Source organism: Dermochelys coriacea, chromosome 2 (assembly GCF_009764565.3).
Source record: "Dermochelys coriacea isolate rDerCor1 chromosome 2, rDerCor1.pri.v4, whole genome shotgun sequence".
Lineage (NCBI taxonomy): Eukaryota > Metazoa > Chordata > Testudines > Dermochelyidae > Dermochelys > Dermochelys coriacea.
Genome location: NC_050069.1, coordinates 39,741,100 through 39,763,532, shown reverse-complemented (window position 1 = coordinate 39,763,532; position 22,433 = coordinate 39,741,100). Strand labels below are relative to the sequence as shown.

Sequence of the window (22,433 nt, the reverse complement as noted above, 5' to 3'; positions counted from 1 at the left end):
AGGGTCAGGATTTTACGCAGAGTTTGTAAAATTGGTGTTTACCTATATTGGAAAATACAATTATTTTCTTTCATTTCGCATATTTTTCATTTCATTTAACTTCTTGCTTTTTTATGAGAATGCATACTGTAGGCCAGATTCTGTTCTCTGTTACACTGGTTTAAATCCAAAGTAACCATGTTGAAGTCCTTCCAAATTGTCAATGTCTTTATGGTAACGAGGTGCCCAGATCTGAACACAATATCTTAGGCTACAGCAGAACCGTAGAAATGGTCCATTACATTCCTTTCACATCATGTAATGCTTCTATATATAGGCCCTGATACAACAAAGCATTTAAACACATGCCTAACTTCAAGCATGTGAGTAGTCTCCATGACGTTAGTAGAACCATTTACATGCTTAAAGTTAAGCATGTGCTTATAGGCTTTATTGGATCAGGACCATACTGTCCAGAATTGTATTGGCATGTTTCATACCCATATCACTCTACAAAGGCACATGTAATATTCTGTTCACCCCTGAATCTCTTTTGACATTGTTATTTTCAAGGTTTCTTTGTGGTTTCGATTCTTTTTCTCCAGATTTATAAGCCTGCATTTTAAAGTGGTTCTGTTGTTGTTTTGTATTGTCTCTCTCTGTGTCCAGAACTCCCCCCAACTTAATATCTGCAAATTTCTTATATATTTCACCTTAACTTTGGCATTTTCTGATTTTTGAGTGATTGTGTAACCTAATACTGACTGAACATATTTTTTATTATTTTATTTCCTATTATTTTTAAAAAGAGGGCGAGGGGGGAGAAAAAAAATCAAAATTTCCCAAGCTTTGATGTGTTCTCCCTTGCAGAAAAATGCAAACCAGGCATAGAAATTCCATAATCTGGAATAAACTATAACATAAACTATTTGAGTAGACATCACTGGATTATTTTAGTTCTATAGTATTTAAATTGAAAACTAACCAGGGACAACATTAATTTATCACTCATATCTACTTTTACTCAGTCTCTAGTATTTGATTCATAGGTTGGATTTTTCATTGTACATTCTAATTAACTGAACAGAAAACATCTGGCAACATTAATGTAGTGAAACAGATGCCAATGAGAACTTTTTAAATATAAATTGTATTGTCATTTTGGATGTTTGACAACAAATCATTTATAAGACATATACACTAATGAAATGAAAAAAGTAAGACTTCAAATAATGTGTATGAGACCAAAACAGCATCAAAGGTATAGTTTTCTCTCACCAGGCTTAGTATGTGCACACATATACACAAGCTAAAACTCTACCAGATAGAGAATATCATCAGCACCTCAAACAGAAACACCCTTAGAACAGTTAAAACGTTGATGGGGAAGGAAGCATTTACATCACTGCTTAAGAAAAATACAATAAACATTTCTTGTTGTTATGATGATGATAGTTTTATATCTATGATAAAATATGCAGTAAATCTAGGACCCCCAAAAATATTATGATCAAATCTGAAAGGCAAAAATCAACTTGGTTTGGCCTGGTGGCAAAACACCCCCTCCTGCTTCTGAAAGTTATAAGTGTCACCCATATCCTAAGCATCCAGTATGTGGGACATCAACTCAGTTTCACAAAAGTCGCTAAGCCAAAAAAAACAAAAACAAAAAAATCTGTTTTCATATTGCTGTTTATGAGAAATTTTAATAAACAAACAATCATACACAAACAGTCGAAAGCAAATAAACCTCTCAGATATCAGATGCAAAAAGACTAGCTGAATATGTTCTTGGCTGAAGAACAAACTGAATGCACAGTTCTGAGTTGTAAAGTCTTATAATTAATTGTACTGACGACAACTGTCCTTTATTCCTCCCAAAACAGCATCCATCACCATATGCCCAAGATATCAGATGTATCCATCTCTATGGCCTCAGCTTTTACAGCTGCCAAAAATATTTAACTTCAGCTGAGGTTCCTAATGTGTAACTGTGCTCACCAAACCCCACCAACAGTCTCATAACCTAAACCCAAGAGAAAATGACTGACAACAGCTCAGCATCTCTTAGGATCAGAATCTGAACAGGCAGAAAATGAACAGAGTAAGTCCTAATAAATCATACAATATCTTTTTGACTTTGCCAAAACTCCCTTAAGATGTGTATTCTACATAAATGTCAATGAAAGTCCAAACCAGTACAAGTGATTAAGCAGCTTTAGGAATCCAGGGTGAAATCCTAGGTGAAGATAAGTCAATGGCAAAACTCCCATTAACTTCAGTGGGGCCAGGATTTCACTCCCAATGCGGAATAAGGAGCAAATCACAGGCAATTGGTAAAGATCTAATTAATGGAGAAGAAATGAGCTTTTTGTCAGTCAGTCGATCTAGTGTCAGTAAGGAGAGAAATAAGGACGACTTCTTTTGATGATCTAGATCAGTGGTTCTTAAGCAACCCGAGGACCCCCATTTTGATTTAAAAAATTTTTGCAGACCCCCAAGCCTCCCCACTCAGCCCAGGCCCTGCTCCCACTATACCCCTTCCCCCAAGACCCCACCCCAACTCTTCCTGCCCCTGCTCCACCCCTCCCCTCCTCTTCCCAGCTTCTTTCTGCCTCCTCCCAAGCATGCTCTATCCCCACTCCTCCCCCTCCCTCCCAGTGCCTCCTACATGCCAGAGAACAGCTGTTCCCCTGTGTGCAGGAAACACTGGGAGGGAGGGGGAAGAGTTCAAGGAGAGATGGGGAGGAGTTGATCAGCAGGGCCAGCAGCCTTGGACATGATTCTGCCCCCTTCCCTTAGCGTGCTCCATCCCCTCTCCTCCCTCTCCCTCTCAATGCCTCCTAAATGCCAGGGAACAATTGGTCCCTGGCATGCAGGAGGCGCTGGGAGTGCGGGGGAGGAGTTGAGGGAGGGAAAGGGGTTGATCAGCGGGGGCCACGGACCCCCTGGAGTACCTTTGTGGACCCCCTAGGGGTTCATGGAACCCAGTTTGAGAAACGCTGGTCTAGATTACTTCTCAAAGGCTTTCATTTAGATTTCGTCCTGGGTTAGGCCAGTTTCTGGCAACATAACCTAGGGTGCAAGGAATCAGTGGTGAAAAAGCCACTTGGAGACAGGTTGTGGTGCCAAGTCACATGCAAATTTTCTCTGCAGCCTGGAAATTATGGGGATCTACTGACCATGATATGGTGCTTCCAAAGAGGTGCAGAGTTGTCTTAAAGATGGGGAATACTCTTAACTTTTTTCAGCTATCTGACTTGCTCTCTCCCACCCATCCACGGTCTGATTTTGCTCTAGTAACACCAGTTTTAAACCACTGTTCTCCTGATTTAAACTGGTATAAGTAAGAGGGCAATTAGGCCCATAGTGTCTATTTTCTGAAAGTGCAATTAGCCTAATCATTATTTTATTTCTTTTGTTTAATTTATTTTCAGGATAATTTCAATAGGCTAAATCCTAGAGTCCTTCTTTACTCAGGCAAAACTCCCATGGAAGTTTTGCCCACATAAAGATTCCAGACCCCTAGCTAGACTGTGTGTTTAGGTATTTCTTCTGCAGCCATCACCATCGTACCTGGGTGCCAATAAAACCATTTAACAAAGTAACAATCTGCAGGACTATATTCATCTTCCTCTCCACATTAAACCATTAATATGTCTGTGTGTGTGTTTGTGTGCACACAAGAGAGAGGAAAATATATCTATTTTTAATACCATAGAAGTGTTGAAATGTTTTTATCTCCAGAGAAGTAACATTGTCCATTCTTTAGGGATTTTATAGTGGAAAGACTTTTGAAAAGAAGCAGGTCTTAAAATTTGAAGTTGGTAAAATCCTGATTTCTGCTGTAAGGGAATTCCACAGCCAAGGGCATGCCACCAAGAATGGCTACTCCCTTTGAGTTTTAAACTGGGTACTGTCAGCTCCAGCATCCCTGATTAATGCAGATATTGGGGTAAGTCACAAAAATAAAGGACGGTCCCTTAGATAACCAGAACCCAACCCGCTGAATGCTTTGAAAGGGACTTTAAAAGGAATTTGGAATGCAATGGGAAGCCAGTGTGGCTTGAAGCATGCAGGAGAAATGTGTTTCCATTCAGCTGTATTACTAAGTAGATGGGTCTGTATACACTGAAGCAGATGTATCTATCTTGTGTCCTTAACTGTCATGCTCTGGTAAACTACATTCCTGGAGGTGACGAATGTATAGTTCATGGTGCCCAGGTCCATATCCAACAAAGAAGGTGTGGCTACCTAGCCAACTGGAGATGGAAATATGCTTATTACAATATTTCTGTTTTAAGTATTTTATAAAGGACCATTGTTCTTAAATTAGTCACTGGGATAGATGTAAACTGTATTTATGTCATGTAATCACTTTCTAACTTTCTCAACTCACGGCACCTTAGACCAAAATACAAGTGTCCTTTGGTTATTCTGTATAATTTTATCTTTCAAAAAAAAATTCTGACAACTTAATTAAAGTATACATCATTTGGTATCAGAATGTACTGAATAGTAGTATGATAACTTAATTGTTTAAAGAATGTACTGTAAAGTACAACAGAGTATTGCTCTCCTGCTTTACAGAGTCACCAGTGCTATATTTTTACCATACACTGATGGTATATTCTAAATCAAAAGAAAGAGTCTCTCAAAGTAAATATATGCTGCCTCTGATTTGTTGCATCAAGTCACATGATATTTCTTCAGTTTAACTAGTTGCCTAAATACTAACAGATCTGGATAATTATGTTTCTAGGCAACAGCTATGACAGCATAACAAAGTCAAAAAGACAAAATTTTCAGTGGAGTGCTTTGAATAGGAATGTTGCACTATCTCAGAGTCAATCTTTTGGAAGAGGAGGGAAGTTGGGAGTATAAAATATTCAGGCTATTCCAGATATTAAAGGAACTTGATCCTGAATAGAGAACCCCTTCAGCAGAAATCAAAGAAAAAATAAAGGTGATGAGATCATTATTAATAAAAAGGTCTAATAAATATTAGTTTCCATTAAAATACTTCAGATAAATGTATAAGAGAGACTCTGTGGCATTTTTCCCCCAGAAACCCACAGGGGTTACCTGTGTAAAACAATACTTGCTTAGTCAGCATTGCCAATGTGAGTTGTCTTCCGTAGATTTCAGGGACCGCTGCAAGTGCTCAGACCATGGAAGCATGACTCAGGGTCTGTGCCATGGAGGCAAGATGGTAGACTAAGCACTGTTGTTAGGATATAGATATTCAGGCCTGCCTGTAAAGGCCTATACTTTAAGAATTTAAGTATATGTTTATCATTTAGCTAGTTATAGAGGTATAAAAGAAAGAATCTGTGTAAGGGCCTTCTCTCACTGTGACAGTCTTAGGCCATTGCCTTTGGCTAAGCAGCAGAGGCAGCCATAAGCTGGGAAGTGACCGGTCACATCCTCACATTCCAAACTAGACAATATGGGGCTGTTAGGAAGGTGATTCGATCTATCACCTCCAGAGAAAGGAAAGAACCTAAAAGATGTAAAAGGAAATTTAGTTTGATAGTTTTCTGTCTGGTAAGAATTCACTTATCAATAGACACAGCTGAGAAACCCTTAGGTCTTTATAGATGTAGCTGTGAAATCTTCACTTCTGTATTGTTTTGTCCCACTTTGCTATTGTTTATTTGCATGGTCTCTGTCTGGTTCTGTGATTGTTTCTGTCTGCTGTATAATTAATTTTGCTGGGTGTAAACTAATTTAGGTGGTGGGAGATAATTGGTTAGCTAATCATGTTACAATATGTTAGGATTGGTTAGATAAATTTCAGTAGAATGATTGGTTAAGCTAAAGCTAAGAACATTACTATATAAATTAGGGGCAAACAGGAAGTAAGTTGGGATTCGAAAATAAGGAAAAAGGAACTTGGAGTTAAGCTTGCTGAAAGTTCACCCCAATAAACATTGAATTGTTCGCACCTTCGGACTTCGGGTATTGTTGCTCTCTGTTCATGCAAGAAGGACCAGGGAAGGGAGAGGGTGAAGGAGTAAGCTCTCTAACAAATGTGGAAACATAGCGTCTTCTGACAGATAGCCCGGCCCTGAACTAGGTGTCTTGAGATTTGTGCAGGGTAGATCCAAGGACATCCATGGGTTTAGGGAAGCAGACTCCATCCCCACCATACTTTTTGATGGAATGATCTGGAGGAAATTCAAATGGAAACTCAGTTTCCAAACAAACATGGGATGGAGGGGGTATTCTTGTGATGAGGAAAATCTGACCCATTTAATATTAAAAATTGCTACATCACAGAACAGTCCAGCTTTCTCAATAGATGGCCTATGCTTAAAGAACATCAGGTTTAGGTTTGGATTCATGTATAGTAAAGCAGCTGGAGAGAGAACTCCCATGTTCGTCTTACAGTGCCTTCATTGTTTAGTTGAGAGAGCAGCAAAGAGTCCTGTGGCACCTTATAGACTAACAGAAGTATTGGCACATAAGCTTCCCCTGAATACCCACTTCGTCGGATGCATGTAGTGGAAATTTCCAGAGGCAGGTATAAATATGCAAGCAAGAATCAGGCTAGGGATAATGAGGTTAGTTCAATCAGGGAGGATGAGGCCCTCTTCTAGCAATTGAGGTGTGAACACCAAGGGAGGAGAAATTGTTTTTGTAGTTGGCTAGCCAGTCACAGTGTTTGTTTAATCCTGAGCTGATGGTGTCAAATTTGCAAATGAACTGAAACTCAGCAGTTTCTCTTTGAAGTCTGGTCCTGAGGTTTTTTTGCTGCAGGATGGCTACCTTTAAATCTGCTAGTGTGTGTCCAGGGAGATTGAAGTGTTCTCCTACAGGTTTTTGTATATTTCCATTCCTAATATCTGATTTGTGTCCATTTATCCTTTTACATAGGGACTGTCCAGTTTGGCCGATGTACATAGCAGAAGGGCATTGCTGGCACATGATGGCTTATATTATATTGGTGGATGTGCAGGTGAATGAACTGGTGATGGTGTGGCTGATCTGGTTAGGCCTGTGATGGTGTCACTGGTGTAGATATATGGGAAGAGTTGGCATCGAGGTTTGTTGCATGGATTGGTTTCTGAGTTAGAGTTACTATGGTGAGGTGTATAGTTGCTGGTGAGAATATGCTTCAGGTTGGTGGGTTGTCTGGGGGCAAGGACTGGCCTGCCTCCCAAGGCCTGTGAAAGTGAGGAATGGTTGTCCAGGATGGGTTGTAGATCACTGATGATGCGTTGGAGAGGTTTTAGCTGAGGACTGTATGAGATGGCCAGTGGAGTTCTGTTGGTTTCTTTCTTGGGCTTATCTTGCAGCAGGAGGCTTCTGAGCACACCTCTGGCTCCGTTGATCTGTTTCCTTATTTCCTCATGTGGGTACTGTAGTTTTGAGAATGCTTGGTGAAGATCTTGTAGGTATTGGTCTCTGACTGAGGGGTTGGAGCAAATGCGGTTGGACCTCAGCGCTTGGCTGTAGACAATGGATCGTGTGGTGTGTCCGGGATGGAAGCTGGAGGCATGAAGGTAGGCATAGCGGTCGGTGGGTTTTCGGTATAGGTGGTGTTAATGTGACCATCACAAAAAGAGCTTTCCAACCTGGAGACTCTCATAAATAAACCAACCTTCCATACAAATGGACTTTAATAAAATAAGACAGGAGATCTACATTACACACTTCACCTCTCTAAAAAAGGACTGTAAGCTGTCTAAAATCCTACCTGCCACATGGGCCACAACAATGGTAACTCACCCAGCAATATCGTCAATCTATCCAGCTACACACTCAGCCCAGCAGAAGTGTCTGTCCTATCTCGGGGACTCTCTTTCTGCCCCACCACCCCCACAAACATGATATAGCTCTGCGGTGATCTGGAAGCCTACCTTCACAATCTCCGACTCAAAGAACACTTTCAAGATAACACTGAACAGCAAACTGATACACAGATACTCTCACACCAACAGCACAAGAAGAACTCCACATGGACTCCTCCTGAGGGTCGAAATGACAGACTGGACCTATACATAGGATGCACAGGCAGAAATTGTGGAAAAACAACATCGCTTGCCTCATAACCTAAGTCGTGCAGACGCAATGTCATCCACAGCCTCAGAAACAACCCTGACGTTATAATCAAAGAGGCTGATAAAGGAGATGCTATTGCCATCATGAACAGGTCTGACTACCAAAGGAGGCTGCCAGACAAGTCTCCAATACCAAATTCTACAGGCCACTTTCCTCAGATCTCACTGAGGAATACACTAAAAAACTGCACCATCTACTCAGGACACTCCCTACACTAACACAGGAACAAATCAACGTACCCTTAGAGCCCTGACCGGGGTTATTCTAGCTACTACCCAATATCCACAAACCTGAAAATCCTGGATGCCCCATCATCTCGGGCATTGGCACTCTCACTGAAGGACTGTCCAGGTATGTGGACTCTCTACTCAGACCCTACACACCACCAGCACTCCCAGTTATCTCTGTATACCACTGATTTCCTGAGAAAAGTACAATGCATTGGTGATCCTCCAGAAAATACCATCCTAGCCACCATGGATGTAGAGACTCTCTACACAAACATCCCACAGACAGATGGAATACAAGCTGTGAGGAACAGTATCCCTGATGATGCCACAGTACAACTGGTTGCTGAGCTCTGTGACTTTATCCTCACACACACAATTATTTCAAATTTGGTGACAATATATACCTCCAGACCAGTGGCACCACTATGGGCACCCGCATGGCCCCACAATATGCCAACATTTTTATGGCTGACCTGGAACAACGCTTCCTCAGCTCGTGTCCACTCACACCCCTTCTCTACCTACACTACATTGATGACATCTTCATCATCTGGAGCCATGGGACGGAATCTTGGAAGAATTCCACCACGATTTCAATAGCTTCCACCCCACCTCAACCTCAGCCTGGACCAATCTACCCAGGAGGTCCACTTCCTAGACACCACGGTGCAAATAAGTGACGGTCACGTTAACACCATCCTCTGCTGAAAACCCACCGACCGCTATGCCTACCTTCATGCCTCCAGCTTCCATCCCGGACACACCACACGATCCATTGTCTACAGCCAAGCGCTGAGGTCCAACCGCATTTGCTCCAACCCCTCAGTCAGAGACCAACACCTACAAGATCTTCACCAAGCATTCTCAAAACTATGGTACCCACATGAGGAAATGAGGAAACAGATCTACAGAGCCAGAGGTGTACCCAGAAGCCTCCTGCTGCAAGAAAAGCCCAAGAAAGAAACCAACAGAACTCCACTGGCCATCTCATACAGTCCTCAGCTAAACCCTCTCCAATGCATCATCAGTGATCTACAACCCATCCTGGACAACCATCCCTCACTTTCACAGGCCTTGGGAGGCAGGCCAATCCTCACCCACAGACAACCCACCAACCTGAAGCATATTCTCACCAGCAACTATACACCGCACCATAGTAACTCTAACTCAGGAACCAATCCATGCAACAAACCTCGATGCCAACTCTTCCCACATATCTACACCAGTGACACCATCACAGGACCTAACCCAATCAGCCACACCATCACCAGTTCATTCACCTGCACGTCCACCAATATAATATAAGTCATCATGTGCCAGCAATGCCCTTCTGCTATGTACATCAGCCAAACTGGACAGTCCCTACGTAAAAGGATAAATGGACACAAATCAGTTATTAGGAATGGAAATATACAAAAACCTGTAGGAGAACACTTCAATCTCCCTGGACACACACTAGCAGATTTAAAGGTAGCCATCCTGCAGCAAAAAAACTTCAGGACCAGACTTCAAAGAGAAACTGCATCCGATGAAGTGAGCTGTAGCTCACGAAAGCTTATGCTCAAATAAATTTGTTAGTCTCTAAGGTGCCACAAGTACTCCTTTTCTTTTTGCTAAGCTTCAGTTCATTTGCAAATTTGACAACATCAGCTTAGGATTACACAAAGATTGTGACTGGCTAGCCAACTACAAAAGCAATTTCTCCTCCCTTGGTGTTCACACCTCAATTGCTAGAAGAGGGCCTCATCCTCCCTGATTGAACTAACCTCATTATCCCTAGCCTGATTCTTGCTTGCATATTTATACCTGCCTCTGGAAATTTCCATTACACGCATCCGACGAAGTGGGTATTCACCCAGGAAAGCTTATGCTCCAATACGTCTGTTAGTCTATAACGTTCCACAGGACTCTTTGCCGCTTTTACAGATCCAGACTAACACAGCTACCCCTCTGATAGTTGAGAGAGTTTCCCAGGAAACTTTCAGTGAGAGGTACTATACAGTATATACGGAGAGAGCTCCTGTGAGAAGACAATATCATCACCGTGGGCCATTCTTTTACATGCTTACAAATTTTATTTAAAAATCAAAAACTGGATTTTAGAATCCAATTCTACCATCTTCATTCAGGCAAAATTCCCACTGAAATCAGGGAAATTTACTTTCAGACAGAATCAATAATGGTATATGGGGGAGAGAGGGTGCACCTCTAAATTAAATCAGTGGAAATGCACCACTGCTGAATTTGATCCATAGTCTCAATGACAGAGAGATGAATTAGGACTAATATTTGCAAACCTGAATGCCTTAAATTAGGCACCTAAATAAAAGTGGCCTGATTTTCAAAGGTATTTTAACATAAGCACTAAATATATCTTCTTCACTTCTAATCTATATTTTGATGAACTGGAAGTTAAATATATAGATTGACCTGAAGCAAGAGAAATTATATCCCAAGAAGTCCAGATACTATGTTGTATTTTATGGATATTGGCAAAGCTTTACTGATGATAACATCTTAAGACATTTAGATGCTACCAATATAGAAGCCCTTCAAAAGAATTGGAAAGCCAACATAATACTTTAATTTAAAAAACACAATACGTGTTTCCAAGCCAGTTTGCCTTAGTACTAATCACAATAAAGTTTTTTCTTGGGTTTAGGAAGAAATTAATATAACATACTTACTGGAAGACTCAAGAATTCATTAAAGTAGTTCACAAGCATATCATCCGTCGCTAAATAATCTTCCTATGGGAACATGAAAACACAAGACAATGTTTACAGTAAACTATGTTGATGTGTATTTGTATATATTACAGTCTGTTATACTATGATTTGCCTTAAAGCAGATCAGAACTTTTGCACAAAAGTAGACTTTTCACTGTATCATTGTATAGTTATTTAATATTCATTGTACACCAGTGATGTGCTCAATACCATAAAAAGCATACAAAGACTGTCCGTGTGCCAAAGAACTTACAGAGAAAACACTTGTAAACCTAAAAGCTAGTAAAAGTGGGAAATTTGCAAATTTACTTCTGAAAAAAAATGATATGCAAGTAACCTACATATTCCTGACTTGTTCCACACCCTCCCACCTATCTGCACCTGGGAAAGAGGAATCTAGCTGCTCTGTGGAGCATTTTTCCGTCCCCAAACTGATATCCACAATGGGGTAGCCACCAAAGGTGAATAAGAGGGTGCTAACCAGATCAGAATTTGGCACACCATATCAAGCAGTAGTATGCCATAGTTAGGGCCTGGCCCAAACTGGAATTTCCCCCATCTTAACTGCTGAAATCAAAGGTAAAATTCCCACGCATATCAATGGGAGAAAGAACAAGCCAGCATAGAATGTATTCTCTGTTGGCTTTTTAAAAATCTGTCAGCTTAATGATAGAGAATCCTGTCTAGTTTTTAATGTCAATTATTAATGGGCCAATCAAATACCTCGAGACAACCTGCCACAATACCCCAACTTGTCAACTACACCACATACTGGAACTCATACAGGGTATATCCTCGAAAAACTACAACATAGTCAATGGGTACCCCATCCTGAAAGAAATTGTTCCTGAACTCCCTCTTCTGGCCTTCAAGCAACCCCTCAACCTCTCCAGGCTCATCATCAGAAGCAAGCTCCCCACAAACCAGACACCAACTCAAAGCAGCACCAGACCCTGCCTCCAACATACCTCTCAAGATCCCTGGGTCTTGCCTATCACAACATGCAGTGTACCTCATCCAGTGCACTAAATGCCCCAATAGCAACTATGTGGATGAAACCAGACAATCACTGTGCTCACAAATGAACTCACACAGAAAAATGAAAATGACCATATCACCTGTGGGTGAACACGTTGGCATTGGCACCCTGACAGCAGGATTGTCTGGCTATGTAGACTCCCTCCTCAGGCCCTATGCTAACAGCACTCCCAGCTATCTTCGAGACACCACTGACTTCCTGAGGAAACTACAATCCATCGGTGATCTTCCTGAAAACACCATCCTGGCCACTATAGATGTAGAAGCCCTCTACACCAACATTCCACACAAAGATGGGCTACAAGCCGTCAGGAACAGTATTCCCGATAATGTCACGGCTAACCTGTTGGCTGAACTTTGTGACTTTGTCCTCACCAATAATTATTTCACATTTGGGGACCTTCAAATCAGCAGCACTGCTATGGGTATCCGCATGGCCCCACAGTATGCCAACATTTTTATGGCTGACTTAGAACAACGCATCCTCAGATCTCGTCTCCTAATGCCCCTACTCTACTTACGCTACATTGATGACATCTTCATCATCTGGACCCATGGAAAAGAAGCCCTTGAGGAATTCCACCATGATTTCAACAATTTCCATCCCACCATCCACCTCAGCCTGGACTAGTCCACACAAGAGATCCATTTCCTGGACACTACGGTGCTAATAAGCGATGGTCACATAAACACCACCCTATACCAGAAACCTACTGATCGCTATGCCTACCTACATGCCTCCAGCTTTCATCCAGACCACACCATACAATCCATTGTCTACAGCCAAGCTCTAGGATACAACTGCATTTGCTCCAACCCCTCAGACAGAGACAAACACCTACAAGATCTCTATCAAGCATTCTTACAACTACTATACCCACCTGCTGAAGTGAAGAAACAGATTGACAGAGCCAGAAGAGTACCCAGAAGTCACCTACTACAGGACAGGCCCAACAAAGAAAATAACAAAACGCCACTAGCCATCACCTATCCTGAAGAACGACCCATCACTCTCACAGATCTTGGGAGACAGGCCAGTCCTTGCTTACAGACAGCCCCCCAACCTGAAGCAAATACTCACCAGCAACCACACACCACACAACAGAACCACTAACCCAGGAACCTATCCTTGCAACAAAGCCCGTTGCCAATTCTGTCCACATATCTATTCAGGGGACACCATCATAGGCACCATCATAGGCTCATGAGCACCATCACACACTATCAGAGGCTCGTTCACCTGCACATCTACCAATGTGATATATGCCATCACATGCCAGCAATGCCCCTCTGCCATGTACATTGGTCAAACTGGACAGTCTCTACGTAAAAGAATAAATGGACACAAATCAGACGTCAAGAATTATAACATTCAAAAACCAGTTGGAGAACACTTCAATCTCTCCAGTCACTCGATTACAGACCTAAAAGTTGCAATTCTTCAACAAAAAAACTTCAAAAACAGACTCCAATGAGAGACTGCTGAATTGGAATTAATTTGCAAACTGGATACAATTAACTTAGGCTTGAATAGAGACTGGGAGTGTATTGGTCATTTTCACAAAGTAAAATATTTCCCCATGTTTATTCCCCCCCTCCACTCCCCACTCCCCCTCGGATGTTCTTGTCAACTGCTGGAAATGGCCCACCTTGATTATCACTACAAAAGGTTCCCCCCGCTCTCCTGCTGGTAATAGCTCACCGTAAGTGATCACTCTCGTTACAGTGTGTATGATAACACCCATTGTTTCATGTTCTCTATGTATATAAATCTCCCCACTGTATTTTCCACTGAATTTATGCGATGAAGTGAGCTGTAGCTCACAAAAGCTTATGCTCAAATAAATTTGTTAGTCTCTAAGGTGCCACAAGTACTCCTTTACTTTTCACAAAGTGATTACTCTATAGCTGATCTGTTATTAGTCCTCATCCTCAAAGGAAACCTGCACAATACTTTCAAAAGACAAGCTTGGGAGCTTAAATTAATAACTTTGCTAGACACTAAAAATGATGATCTTAATGAAGACACTAGATTTATGGTTTATTACAACAATCTGTAACTCACTTTTTGTCCTAGGACTGCAGGGTTGTTAATGCGCCACTTCACCTTGAATGGTCCCTTAGAATATGTGCTATTTATGTTAAATTATCCATTCAATCTTGTATTCAGCTGTGACACTGTGACATGAGTATTTTTCCCAGACCTGAAGAAGAGCTCTGTTTAGCTCAAAAGCTTGCCTCTCTCACTAAAAGAAGTCAGTCCAATAAAAGATATTACCTCATCCACCTTGTCTCTCTAATATCCTGGGTTTGACATAACTTTAACAACACAACACTTTATTATTTCTGTGCATAAAAACTGTCTGTAGTCTAAATCTATCTATTGGCACTGTTAAAGTTTTTAAGAAGGCAAATCCTGATGCTTCCTCCATGGTGATTAAGTGCAACTACACACATGGGGGACAGTATTTGATGGGGCATGTAGGGCATGAACATTCCTAGCACTACTGTGTTAAGCTCAGCTACACAGTGGCTTCCTGCGTACCTGCACTCAGGAACTGGGAGAGGCATGGAAGGGGAAGGGCAAAGATATTTGGACTAAGCATTAAACAGGAGAATTTGGATTGAAGGGTCTGATCCAAAGAGCACTGAAGTCAGTGGAAAGACTCCCATTGATTTCAATAAGCTTTGAACCAGGGTCTTAGGCCACAGTTCAGCAAAGCACTTAAGCATGTGCTTAACTTGAAGACAATGAGAAGCACATGCTTTAAATAAACATATGCTTAAGATCTCTCCTGAATCAAGGCATAAGGGCCTGATCTAGTGCCCAATGAAATTAGTGAAAGACTCCCATTTACTTCAATGGACATTGGATTGAGCCCTATTTATGTGAAAAGTTTTGTTAGAAACAAGTTGTGCATGTATAAAAAGTATCTATATTTCACATTTGCAGTGCATAAGTAATACCTCATTAGATTTGAAATGGGTAAAGACTAGGTTGATGATGATTAGATACAATAATATGTAGTGTAAATACTTCTCTCATCTACGTGAATTATTTGAAACAAAGTATTTATTACGCACTAAATTAGAAGTCCTATGAAAATATACAGGTACACGTGTTTTTTATTTGCCAGGAATAAGTTCTTTAAAGTCTTACATAGCAGCAAGAAATATAACAAATGGGGTCATTAATCCATAAAACTTTTACTATGCTGTTAACGCAAGCTTTGCTACTTATTGCACCTATCTGCAAGTTTTTAAAAGAATATGAAAAAACAATAAAACTCTCCTATGGGACTTTTACTTCAGCAACCAGTCTTATTCTCATTTTAAAATAATGTTCACACACTCATTTGCCTATTACAGTCCATATAATTTTATATACAGAAAATTTTTTAGATGTTTGTGGCATTTTCTTTTAATTCTTTCCCTGATGTGCTCTGTGGTGTACAATCCAAGTTATAATTATTAAAAGCATTCTCATTATTCCAATAGGCAGTCTGGATGAACTACAAATGGCTTGAATTTCCAGTGCTTATGCAGGCAAAACTTATTGAAGTAACTGGGAATTTTGCCGGCATACAGTATGCCGGTATTAAGGGTCCTATTACTGTCAGTCTTAAAAAGAAAAGGAGTACTTGTGGCACCTTAGAGACTAACAAATTTATTAGAGCATAAGCTTTTGTGAGCTACAGCTCACTTCATCGGATGCATCCGATGAAGTGAGCTGTAGCTCACAAAAGCTTATGCTCTAATAAATTTGTTAGTCTCTAAGGTGCCACAAGTACTCCTTTTCTTTTTGTGAATACAGACTAACACAGCTGCTACTCTGAAACCTGTCAGTCTTAAAGCAGTGAGGGATGATCATTTTGTCAGTGGTATCCTGTAAAAATGCTGTTTACATTTTCTAGGGAAACGTATCCTATGACACTGTATCTATTCTATATACTAGCTTTCTCCATATCACTGCCGTGAGTGTTCTAGCACAGATACAGAGTGATGTTATAAGATACCCAAGGAGGATCTGAACACAGATAGACTTGGTAAGACAATAGAACAGTACATCAAATGCAGCTTCTACTGAAATGAAGAGTGCTCACAGACAAAAATCCAGTCAAAAATGTCAAAGCCTTAAAGTGATTATAGAAACCCCAATTCTGCGCTGCATATTTGATTCATATACCTACTTGAGTTCCACTGAAGTCAAGGGGTCTGCCCACATGGAGTAGATTGTAGAATCAGAGCCTAACCCAATGTAAACTTTTGGTTTAGCTAGGTTATTAATATGTTATGATATATATTTTTGTTTATTCCTAAATTAAATTAACCTGGATTTCAATATATATTATTTATATTAGAGTAGCACCTAGAGGTCTCCATCAGGGATAGAACTAAATATGTTTAAAAAAACATGCATACTGCATAGGCATTCAAATAGGGAAAGGAGTGTCATTTGGTATGAAGCAATAAGCAGAGAACAGATAAATCAGCTCTCAAAATGGTAAGAAAAATGCATCTGTAGAACATATCAGATTGGACCTTCAATTAACTCTTTTCTTCCTTCCTTCCTTCCTTCCCCATTGTGCTTTTCTTTATCTTTGCAAGCTTATTCCCTTTAAATTTCTGTTTCACTTTTTCTAACACTGCAGCATTTTTTTCTTAATCAAATGAAACAATGAGAACCATTCTTTTAAAGAAACATTGTCAGAAGTAGCAGTATTCCTGCTGGGAAAAACATGTCAATGCTCAGCTACTACAATGGAAGAAATAAGAAACCATAGAGCAGGTTTCCATGACCTGCTATTTTCTCTGTAGTCCCAAAACACAAAAAAATTATCGGTCCTTTTAAAGTTTACTTACAAATGCATCTTCTGTTATATCTGGAGGCTCTGAAACACAGATATAAAATACTACTTGTTATTCATCCAACACATTTCCATTTATGTTTGTTGAGGTCAGTTTGACTGCACACATAATTTAGAGATTACTCCGAAAAATTAAATAAGTGAAGGGACTCTACTAATTTCCTGGGTTTTCTGAAATAAAATAACCCGATCTGAGGAAATAAAACAAACTCTAAGGAAATGACAAATGTATTGTCAACCCCAAGCATTTAAAAATCATGAATCAGATCTCAAAAAATCATGAGATTATTTTAAATATGAGATTTTTTTGAAAAATCATATATTGGGGGTATTTGTTTTCTGGTTTTTGAGCCTTTATGGTGCACTCAGTTCACATTTTCCAGCTGAAATCACATTTTACACTGAAATCATGAAGACAAAAAACTTGCTCTTTTTATAAAGAAAGCTGATTCCCTTGTAATTCCATGACTCCAGAAGCTGGGGCTAAACACACTAGATATTGTGCAACTTATGATAAAATCATGAGAACAGACAACACAGGAAATGTTCCCAGGTGAAAGAGATATGCTCCAAGACTCACCCACTTGAGAAATAGCTTCCCCTCTTTGGGATGCATATAAAGGAAGTGTTCATGGTCTTTCATTCTCAGGACTGAAGAATTTTGCTGTTTGAATTTCAAGGATATAATTTAAATCTCCCCCCTTGGAGTCGTCATCCCCATAGCCCGAGACACAGCCCTAAATGGTTACTGCCCCTTTGCCCTGTTGGAAGAGCTTTACATACCAGTTGTGAGCCTCTTCTCCCTCATATTGGAACTTTTTGCGCAGAGACTGATCCCCCGTTGTGTTAATGCCGCATTGTCCCTGGGACAGACAGGGAATCCGAGCTTGGGGACCTGGAAAGAGACACTGTAGAACCTTGGCTCAGGGCACACAGACTGCAGCAACCCGGCCTGGCTCTCTTGTGTGGTTCACAGCAAGTCTGGGTTGCTATGGAATTGCAGACAATGCATGGAAAGAACATGAGCCATTAGCATATACTTTTACTCCTCTCTGAGCGTGACTCATCGAAACAAACTCACCAATTGGACAGGCTGGTGAGATTATCACTGTTCATCTCCAGGGGAGATATTCATGAATAAGTGACCTGGGGATATTCATTATTCACTGATATGGGGTGGGCACAGCCAGGAAAAAAGATTAGACCAAACAAACTTCTCTAAAGCAAACCTCTCTGCCCAAGAAGATTCTGTTTTTCCATGGAGGTACCACACTCTCTCTCTCTCTCTCACTTGTCTTGATTCAAGGGGCTGAGTATTTTATGCACAACATTTGCCAATGGGTTTTCACCATGTATCGAATAATTCTGTGTCTGTAATTGGATTCTGGTGCCTGATCACACCGAGCCACTGGAAACCCCAGGCACTGTCTGCAATTCCGAACACATACAAACAGAAAGGGGAAGCAGGAAGGGGTTGAGTCACTGAGTTTGAGGTGACATCCAGAGTGTTTCTCTAACAAGTACAGCAGACTCCATTGTGATGTGTTAGCTGCTGCCCTTGTGACAGCCTTCCCCTGTGAGCCTTGTAGCTGCTGCTCGCAGGGCACTGACTCAGCAGAAACACAAAGATAGCTGCATTTTACAATATGAAGGGAGGCAGTATAAATAACCTGGGTGAGCAGGGAAGAGACAAGGGAGGCAGAAGAGCGGGTGATACTGGTCTAAGGGTGTTAGTTTTTTCCTTCCCTGAGGAGAACACGCTGGGAAAAGAAAGGAAAGAGCCGTCTTTTTTAAATAGATACCAGAGATCTTTTCTTATACCTGCAACAAAATAAGTAGCCAATCCTTATTGACTATATCATTAATGTGAATAATTGGTTATCTTTTTCTTGTGCCTGAAATTATTGACATGGTAGTGACTTGAAGCCTGGTAGAAAAAGAGAACTGTTGTTATAATCCAACTGATCAAAAAAGCTTTACATGTACAAAACAGCCAACTTAGCCTAAAATGTGTTATTAGTAAAGAAATATCCAGCTAGGCTGAGATTTTCAATGAGATTTTCAATTTTAAAAGAGTTAGGCACCCAGCTTTCAGTGAAATCAGTGGAATTTGGGCCACCCAACTCCCTTTGGCTCCTTTTAAAATCTTAGCCTGGAAATTTTAAATCAAAGAAAACACATTTAAGGCTATTTGGTGTTCTCTCCTCAGTTCAAAGATCCTTTGTGTAGGTACATTTACCTTAAGTGGGGTACCAAGTCAGCCTTAGCTTTTGTCTAACACAGTTGTTTTCAAAGACATTATTTCTCAAGTTGAACTGGGTGTTTTTTTCCAAATATAAAATATGTTTATTGGATGTTATTACTCTTCAACTGGAAGTTCCTTCCGAGAGTAAGTAATGTTCTGAAGACTAGCCAGAGAAATCCTGCTGGTATGACTGATGTTGAGTGAGACTGCTGCTGGAATCTGAACTGTGATAATAAAACATTTTAAATAAGATTGGTTTAGTGCTGGAGGAAAATGTTTCAAATTCTCCAAATTAAGTGGAAATTAAAGCCAGGTAATTAAAATACTAATACATCCAACTGTCTAGATGAGAAACTGTTAGCTGTAACTGGTGTTCATTTAAAGTACTACCCTCTATTTAAGCAATAAGGCATAGATTGTATAGCAGTGCTGAATAATATAGCTGAGGTGTGCAGTGAAAACAAAGGTAAAGCCAAGTGCTTCTGATACACTGGAGAACTGTATTATTTAAAACAAGTGTAACACAAAAGGTAAATCATTTCAATCCTCCCAAATTAAGTGGTTTATAGATAATTATAGTATCGGTATAGTCAGTATTCTAGCAACTGATTGAAAAGTGTTTGAATTACTTATAAGTGGAGTTCCATGTAGGTAGTTTATAAGCAATGCAGACGAAAGGTTAATGCTGAAAAATGCACATCTAAATGCATTATTCACCACTGCTACACAATTTGGGATTTGTATTGCAATGATAAAATAACTTTTTAAAAAGAAACATTTTAATTTAAAGTATATTTTTAAAAATATTCTCCCACACAGTTCTTTGAAAGAGAGAAAACAGCTGCAATATTTTAACATAATATAATTTAAATACAATTCTTTCCAACTGACAGCATTACACTGCATTGAATTAGCATTGTAATGACAACTAATAAAATAATTTTAAATATGTTAAATCAATCATTAAAATGGTGTACCAGTCTCTCTTTCCCACTCTGTAGGTTTCTGATAGCCTCTTATCTGCAGCCTGTTGCTTATTTTTAATTTAAAAATACTAATAATAATCAATGGAAACTGGTTAATGTACCCTTTTTGAAAATAAAAAGTGAAAGCTACAAATCAACTCCATTGTGAGTGAAGTACCTTTAAAAATGCAGCCATGTGATTCCATTCTGATCACTCCATGTGGATCCTCTAATAAACTCACTCAACAGGAAATAACATATTTCTCCTACATGTTTCTCATATTCTCAATGGATGAAATTCATTCTGACGTAGGGCACCTCAAAGCCCTCCAGAACATTGAAGTCCCACAGTAGGACTAGGAAGTAGAGTTGCAGGGAACTTTCCATTTTCTGCATACCCTGGAAGGGGACTCAATGCCAACTCTGAATAAGCTTGTGTGTATTATTAGGAATAATAATAATTATTAATTATTATTACTATTTGAGATTTTAGTAATGTTTGCAAGCCCTAATCAATATCAGGACCTCATTGTATTCATCACTAAAATAAAACACATAAGACGACACAGACCCTGCCATAAAGATCATCTATTCTGGAACTCAATTTCAGCTGCTTGTCTGGTTTATCATAGAATATCAGGGTTGGAAGGGACCTCAGGAGGTCATCTAGTCCAACCCCCTGCTCAAAGCAGGACCAATCCCAGGGGTGAAAGTGAGCTGGTAGGGGCCGGTCCTGTGTACCGGTAAGAACCTGCACCGGCCCATACCCAGCCCACATTAAAGCGTTGCCACGGCAGCGCTTTAATGTCCCTGCCCCTTTTGCCTCCCCTGTTGGCGGCCCTGCCGGTAGGGTCCGTACCACCAAGGCCGCCGACAGGGGAGGCAAAAGGGGCAGGGACATTAAAGTGCTCCTGTGGCAGCGCTTTAAGGAGGTTCCTTTGCCGCGGCAGCGCTTTAATGTTTCTGTGCCCCCCCCCCCGTTGGCAGGGCCACCGACGGGGCGGGGGAAAGGGGCAGCAACGTTAAAGTGCTGCCATGGCAAAGGACCCTGCAGCGCTTTAACGTTCCTGCCCCTTTTGGCCCCCCGGCCTCTGATGGGTGGGGGGGCAAAGGGAGCAGCTGCCCTGGGCAGCAGCGGTGTCCAGAGCCCCGGGCCCTTTAAATCAACACGGGAGCCCTGGGCGGTGCGGGCCAGCAGGATTGGAAGGGCTGGCTGGGGGATGCTGACCCTCAGCCCCACCCCTTCCACCTGAGGCCCTGCCCCTTCTGGGGGCCGGAGCTGCCCCGCCCCGTACCGGTAAGTGGCCTCAGTTACTTTCACCCCTGACCAATCCCCAACTAAATTATCCCAGCCAGGGCTTTATCAAGCCTGACCTTAAAAACCTCTAAGGAAGGACATTCCACCACCTCCCTAGAACCCATTCCAGTGCTTCACCACCCTCCTTGTGAAAAAGTTTTTCCTAATATACAACCTAAACCTCCCCCACTGCAACTTGAGACCATTCCTCCTTGTTCTGTCATCCGCTACCACTGAGAACAGTCTAGATCCATCCTCTTTGGAACCCCCTTTTAGGTAGTTGAAAGCAGCTATCAAATCCCCCCTCATTCTTCTCTTCTGCAGACTAAACAATCCCAGTTTCCCTCAGCCTCTCCTCATAAATCATGTGTTCCAGTCCCCTAATCATTTTTGTTGCCCTCCGCTGGACTCTTTCCAATTTTTCCACATCCTTCTTGTAGTGTGGGGTCCAAAACTGGACACAGTACTCCAGATGAGGCCTCACCAATGCCGAATAGAGGGGAATGATCACGTCCCTTAATCTGCTGGCAGTGCTCCTACTTATACTTGTTCCTTCATGATCTCACCTCACTGCTAAATAGTTCCATTTGCAAAAGCTCAGTCTTGACTATTATCTGCGGCCTAATTTCCAACTGCTCCTCCTATTTCTTAATTTCCCAGGCCTAAATAAGTTGCTTTTTTTTCAGAAAATGGTATAATATCTCTCAATCACATCCCCCAGATGGTCAATTTCTCCACTGGGATTGGAGAAACAACTTTCACACACAAAATAAAAGTAGCAAGAAAAAAAAACATTTCCTGTGCACCTTCAGTTTAGACTGTCAGTATTTTGAACTCTCTTAGTAATAAAAAAAAAAGGAGGACTTGTGGCACCTTAGAGACTAACAAATTTATTTGAGCATAAACTTTTGTGAACTACAGCTCACTTCATCAGATACATCATCTCAGCCAGGGTTTGTCAAGCCTGACTTTAAAAACCTCTAAGGAAGGAAAAACCACCACCTCCCTAGGTAAC

General features: G+C 40.9%; 1 protein-coding gene across 3 annotated transcripts in view; it reads right to left on the bottom strand.

Moving 5' to 3' along the window:
- Positions 1–17,858, bottom strand: part of RGS22 (regulator of G protein signaling 22) — a 114,756-nt gene extending 96,898 nt beyond the window's left edge. For all 3 annotated transcript variants that reach the window (XR_006278697.1, XR_006278698.1, XM_043507533.1), the window contains exons 1-3: positions 17,695–17,858; positions 16,907–16,935; positions 10,964–11,026 (exon numbers count right to left, since the gene is read on the bottom strand). Coding sequence is in view for 1 of the 3 variants with exons in the window: in XM_043507533.1 (XP_043363468.1) it covers positions 10,964–11,026; positions 16,907–16,935; positions 17,695–17,719 (117 nt within the window). In the remaining 2 variants the exon portion in view is untranslated. The remainder of the gene's footprint in view (positions 1–10,963; positions 11,027–16,906; positions 16,936–17,694) is intronic.
- Positions 17,859–22,433: the final 4,575 nt, after the last annotated feature.